General features: G+C 41.5%; 1 protein-coding gene across 8 annotated transcripts in view; it reads left to right on the forward strand.

Annotated features, from left to right (window-relative positions):
- LOC124155996 (homeobox protein cut) overlaps positions 1–5975 on the forward strand; it is a 503467-nt gene extending 497492 nt beyond the window's left edge. For all 8 annotated transcript variants that reach the window (XM_046530251.1, XM_046530252.1, XM_046530255.1 and 5 more), the window contains 2 exons: positions 387–836; positions 1155–5975. In XM_046530251.1, coding sequence (XP_046386207.1) covers positions 387–836; positions 1155–3164 — 2460 coding nt within the window. In that variant the 3' untranslated portion in view covers positions 3165–5975. The remainder of the gene's footprint in view (positions 1–386; positions 837–1154) is intronic.
- The last annotated feature ends 533 nt before the right edge of the window (positions 5976–6508 follow it).

A 6508-nucleotide genomic window follows, 5' to 3' on the forward strand; every position in this document is an offset into this window, starting at 1 on the left:
GATTCACAAATTTATCCCTTTTCGTATATGAAAAAGCAATTTATATTTTCATGATGTGGGCCTAAATGCTTCATATAAAAAAATAGTAAACAATATGATAGTAATGAAAAGTAGATTGTGATGAGTCAAAAATGTGTAATGGGTTAAGACTTTTTTTTCAATTAAGTTTAAATAAAATATATTTTACTGCTGATTTCAAGTATATTCTCTAAGGATATTAGTGAAATTGTATCTTGTTATGGGTTATGTTCTCTTTCTTTACAATGAAAGGCTAGAAAAAACCATTTTAGTAATACATATGTAATTCCAATTCCTTTGAATCGATAAATTCTTCTATATTGTTTGTTTTTTATGCAAACTAATTTATATCTCCATTCTACACCCAGGGTCCTCCTCCACATTCCCCCTTGCATCATCCGCACCTCGGGCCACATGGGCCAGGAATGCCCCCAGGTGTTCCAACCTCAGCGGCTGGCCTTCTCGTCTCCCCTCCCCCTGGTATGGGTATGAGGTCAGCTCTGCACCATGTGCCACATCCAATCCCACCTCCCACCCCACAGCAGATGCAGCAGCCCCTGCACCCATCCTCCTCTGCATCATCCAGCCCTTCGGCCTCTGCAGCACCCACTGCAAGTTCCCTGGTGTCTCCTCCTGTTCCTCCTACATCATCGTCGACCACCCCTTCATCTGCACACCATCCGCACCCGCATCACCCTCATCATCACCATGCTCAGCCCAGTGTCTATGAAATGGCTGCTCTTACGCAAGACCTTGACACTCAACAAATTACCACCAAGATCAAGGAGGCCCTCCTGGCCAACAATATTGGACAAAAGGTGATTGTTTTTTGGAAAAACTTATCAAACTTCACTCAGCAATGTTTTACAATTGAAGTTACTTTTGGATGTTAATAAAAATATCTGGATAATTGCTCCTTCAAAATCATCTACTCATCTCTATTAGAATTCTGGATGAATCTTTTTTACTCTTGAAGTGTGGACTTTTTTCAGTTACCATTCTTAAGAAGTTACATTGGATGCTTAAGTCATTCTTATCAGTGAATTGATCTAATAAATTTCTTGAGTCTAATAGAAAAGGAATTCTAATCGTAAAATTTATCATAAAATAATAATTTATATCTTTCTCCTCCACAGATATTTGGCGAGGCTGTTCTGGGCCTTTCACAAGGATCTGTGAGTGAGCTCCTGTCGAAGCCAAAACCATGGCACATGCTCAGCATCAAGGGACGTGAGCCTTTCATTCGTATGCAGTTGTGGCTCAATGACACCCACAATGTGGAAAAGCTCCAGCACTTGAAGAATGAGAGAAGGGAAGCGAATAAGAGGAGGCGAGGAAGCCATCATGGGAGTGGAGGCTCTGGAGGCCCTGGTGGATCCATGGGCTCTGGTAGCATGGCTGACAATGGCAGTGACACTTCTTCCAATGACACCACTGATTTCTATCACACTGCACCTGGAAGTCCCATTGGAAATGCTCCTGGAATTCCTGGAAGCAGTCCCGGTTTGCCAGGTGGCCCTGGAGGTGTTAGCACCCCCCCTGGCTCTCTGAGCCATCATCACAACTTCCTTCACCACCAGCAAGCACAGTCACAAATGCTGGGGAGTGGAGGCTGTGGTCCGCCATCAGCAAAGAAGCAGAGGGTCCTATTCTCAGAGGAGCAGAAGGAAGCCTTGAGGCTCGCCTTTGCCCTGGACCCATACCCAAACATGACAACGATAGACTTCCTGGCCCAAGAACTCTCACTTTCCTGCCGAACCATCACCAACTGGTTCCACAACCACCGAATGAGGCTGAAGCAGCAGCCAACCACCCCCACCCAATCTTCCCCAGCTCAGGAGGGAAATTCAAACAGCCGGGGTCCTCAGTCTGGCTCTCCTGTACCACCTCCTCCCCCTCCCGCCTTACCACCTCCTCCACCATCACCATTTGATCCAGTGCAGTTCCGGGTCCTCCTCAGCAGGAGACTGCTGGACTTGCAGAAGGATCGGGCCAGCAGTGGAAGTGCAGGAATCGGTGGTAGCCTAGTCCCTCCCACATCTCTATCTTTCCCATACTTCAATGCAGCTGCAGCCGCTGCTGCAGCTGCTGCGGCGGCTGCTGCGGCAGCTGCTGCACACCATACTTCTGGTTCTGGCTCGGCAGTGAAGGAGGAGCAGGTCAGCGGACTGGATCTGAGTATGTCATCACTCAAACGTGAGCCAATGGAATTTGATGACGATGATGAAGATGACATGATAGATGACGATGACGATGATGATGTGGCGATGGATGCGACAATGACCCTCCCCTCAATGTCCTCAAGTGACGTGTCCGATCTTTCAATGAAAGTGGAGCCAGACTCTGGAGCACTTGATTCAGAACTTAGACCACCAGTACGATCAGCTCCACCACAAAATGTTCAGTCAGGTGGCAGGTCTTCGCGGAGAAAGCCTGCAGCACCTCAGTGGGTTAACCCTGAGTGGCAGGAGGTGGCAGATGTTGGTGGTATCAGGGGTGTCGGTGCTGTGGGCCGAGAGGAGAAGAGGGAGGTCATAATAAATGGGGTCTGTGTGATGCAAACAGATGCCCCTTTCAGTGGTTCAAATACTGGTGTCGGCGTTGGTTCGAGTGCATCTCCGGGGAATGTGATAGAGGATGAGGAGGAGGAAGAGGAGGATGATGAAGATGGTCCTGTGGACCACACTGTGGTCGGCAGCGATGAGGGACAGGAGTTGGGATCTGGGCGAGAGGAGGATGAGCCCATGGATGAGTCAGGTGGTGTTGAGGGTCAAGGTGGTGAGAACCTCGAGGCACAGTCAACCGAAAGAACGGGTGAAGTAGATGAGGAATCGGTGGCGGCCGAGAGTCCTAGGCACCCATGTAGGTCTGACGAAGGCATGGTTGGTGGTGATGAGGAGGATGGGAAGGGTGTTGAGAGTGATGCGGACCCTGCTTCGGCAAGGGAGGACAGGATTGGTGGACCCCTAATGAGTGACAGTGTGTGTGCTGACGACAGGGGAGTGTCATGTGTTGAGGGTAGTGTGAAAATGTCGACCGAAATGCGGGACGATGACGATGAAGCGGCCATGGATGAGTCTTTGGAGAAACTCCAGAAGAGGATGAAGCGGGAAGAGGAGGAGGAGGAGGAAGATTGGGAGTTCTGAACTAAATCCCTCTGCTTCCCCAAGGTTCCCTATTTGTTTGAGGTCACATGATGTCAAGGACATGCTTTAGTGAAAAAATATGTGCAATCACCTTAACATGCTAATGGCCTACATTGTTAAGGGTTATAGAAGGTGTGTCCTTCTCAAAATATGGACCTTAAAAGTGTTCACCTCTTGAATGCTTTCTTAAGGCATTGTTTCATTACTATGTAAGATTTTTGAGGAAGACTGTTAATATTTCTAGGAAAATGGTAATTTGCCAAGCAAATTTTCTTGTGATAAAGAGCTTAAAAAGTTTTAAGATAACCAATGCTTTCCCAAACATTTTTGAAGCAGTTGGCATTGTGTCCAATGCAAAAGAGGCCAAAGTGAGCCTAAAAATCACACTGTCTTCTAGATGACCCTAATTTAATGTTCAACTAAGTTATGATAGTTTTAAAGCAGTTCATCAGTTTTGTGTTGTGCCCATGGATAATTGATAAGAAAATAAAACATTGCAGTGCTTTTGCAAAAAATATGGACACTTTTGCATCATTGTAAGCAGTTTTAAAATGATGACACACATATCTCTAGTGATAAACTATAATGAAGTCATCTTCCCAATAATATGTACAGCTGTGTTTAAGACATGGTAGACAAAAATGATTCATACTGATCTAACACTTTCCAAAAAGTAATTTGACAGTGGCAATGTCAGAATATCAAGTGAAATAGTGATACTGTTTTTAAACTTTGTTTTAGGGCATGCTGTTTTTACGGTGAAAACAGATTTGCCTCTTGTTTTTTAATCATTACTTAATTTCTCATACTGCCAAGTATCAATATCATTTTTGCTAGCTTAATATGATATTTTAAATAGAGTCCAAATACACTAATCCCGCTAGTCTTTCTATAAGCAACAACCCACAGTAGAGAATTTCATGTACATATACCTGCTAGATTTCCATTAATTTTCAAATTTCAAAAGTTGAGAAGTACCTATACACTTCATTATAGCTGCTCAACTCACAACTCCCAAAAATTATATTTTTTTCAGAGCAAAATAAATTGTGTTTCATTAAGTAATGTGCCTTTCCCCGCGTCAACGTTTGCAGGTAAAAGAGAAGCTATACCTCAAAGTGCATGGTCACCACTCCATTATAAGCTCTGTCAGTTTTTTCAACCCATCGCCATTGCTATCAAGGAGTTGTCTTCAATATTAGTATAAGCCACAAGAACTGCAGGGAATATAGGGATGTAATAGATGATTGAATGGGTACTTGCCTATTTTGGAAACTGTGCACAGGGGTATGTTCCCCTCTACCTGTTCCTGAACATTAGCCATATCTGCAACAAATCATACACATCATAAGTGCACATATATTAAAAGCATCAATAGCCAAGTGATACAATCCAAACATACAGCATCATGTCTTGATAATTATGTTATGTAGGTACAAATGTAATTCTCCTCCATTCATTTTGCCTATATTATTTCATTATTCTCCATGTTTGGGGAGTCTTTTAAAACACTTATTTAGGAGCTGTGAAATCAATTTGAGTATTATGTCTTTGTCATTTATTTGGCATGAACTATTTATTGTATTATACCATGGAAGATTTTTTTTCTAAGATTGTATATACAACACTCAGCAGAATTGAGTGGTTAATCTTGGACCCAGTGGTGTCTGCACTGCAAAAATTGTCACTAAGTAAGTGAAAATACCTAGAACTTTACCCATGTTAATTACATGATCTCATATTTACCAAATTATAACATTTTTGTTTTAAGTGAAAAATATAGATTTAGAAACTAGTGACCTACCCATTACCTTAGACTAACTTCTGTATATTTTTTTGTACACTTATTTATGGATCTCTCAATAATGTAGTGGTTCCTTGAAAGATAATGGAAGCTAAAATAGGGATGTGGAGGGTAGGAGATGTCAATTTTATACATCAGTTTTCCTCCTGTAGTGTTGTCAGAAGAAGCACTCTTTGTTTTGTATATTCTCTAAAGTGCATACTATAATGTAAAGATGCAAGTAGGATAAGAGCTGTTAATGCTGTTGTTTTTTTATTATTTTGAGGTTGAAAGACAATCTAAAACACTGTTGACCTGTCATGAATGGGATGACGTGAGCCCTAACCACGAGAACAATGCAAGCTATTGAGCTTGAATCTGATAAATTTTGAAGTTCTTTCACTCTTCATTCTTGGATGTAGCACTGATCACAAGGAAGAGACAAATATACCCTCTTTAATGATGTAAATTCAATGAAGACAAGCATCAGAGACACTTATTATGTGCTAAATACAGGTTAATAGAATACCTTGCACTTATGATAAAACCAATCAAAATATCAGCCATGGGTTAAGCAATATTCCCTTAATGTCCTCAAATGATTACTTGGTGTTAATAAATGTTTGATCATTGTTTTGGCTCTGTGTGCCAAAGATTAGTCCACACATAGTCAAAACATTCTATTCTATTTCTCTTATCCAGTGTTCTTTATTGTGATATAACGGATTAGTAAATATAATACTGTACATAAGTACAATTTTGCCGCACATCAGAGAATAAATTCTCTCCAAAGTGTTGGTGGATTGACATGCTCTGCATCGCTGCAAAGCAACATGAAGTGACAGAAGATATTGTTGCTACCGTTCCAGAGTGAATCTGCCAATGTGTAAAAAAAGTGTGTCCTAGACTCAAGACTTGTGAAGGTTTCAGGTTGTTGGCCAATGCAAAGAACTGGTGTTGTGTTCAGTGGATTACATTGGCTGCCCTAAAACCAGACTCTTCACAAAATTGTTGAGATGCATCAAAAGCCCTTGGTTATCAAAGAGATTAAGTGCTCACTGTATGTAAAAAATAATCCAAGAATGTATGTTACAAAAGTGCCCAGCAACACTTAAAATATCTAAAATTTTTGTTCATTTATTTGATTTTGTCTCTCCATGTAAATATTTATATTCATATCATTGTGTCCTTTTAAGATTTCTAAATTAAAAAAATTCTCTGTATTAAGACTGGTTTTATTTGATATTTCTTTGTGCTCTTGCCTTACGATGGTTATGAACATACCAGGTGCAGGTGAAGGCTGCGGTAGTTGTAGAATTTTCCTGAAGAAGGAGATTTAAACTCATTAAGATGGAGAAGCCAATGTGGATTTTTTTAAAGTGGCAAGAGGTAAGAAATTTGGAATATCCAACAGTAGAAGAGTGATTAGTTGAAGGGACACATGTGGGGATAAGGGGAGGAGTGGGAATACTCAACCTATGTACACCCTGGCTAGTTCAGCCCCAGCATAAAACTTGAAACGATGGAGGGTCCAGACCAATGAAAATACTTCTAACAATGT

Source organism: Ischnura elegans, chromosome 3 (assembly GCF_921293095.1).
Source record: "Ischnura elegans chromosome 3, ioIscEleg1.1, whole genome shotgun sequence".
Taxonomy (NCBI): Eukaryota; Metazoa; Arthropoda; class Insecta; order Odonata; family Coenagrionidae; genus Ischnura; species Ischnura elegans.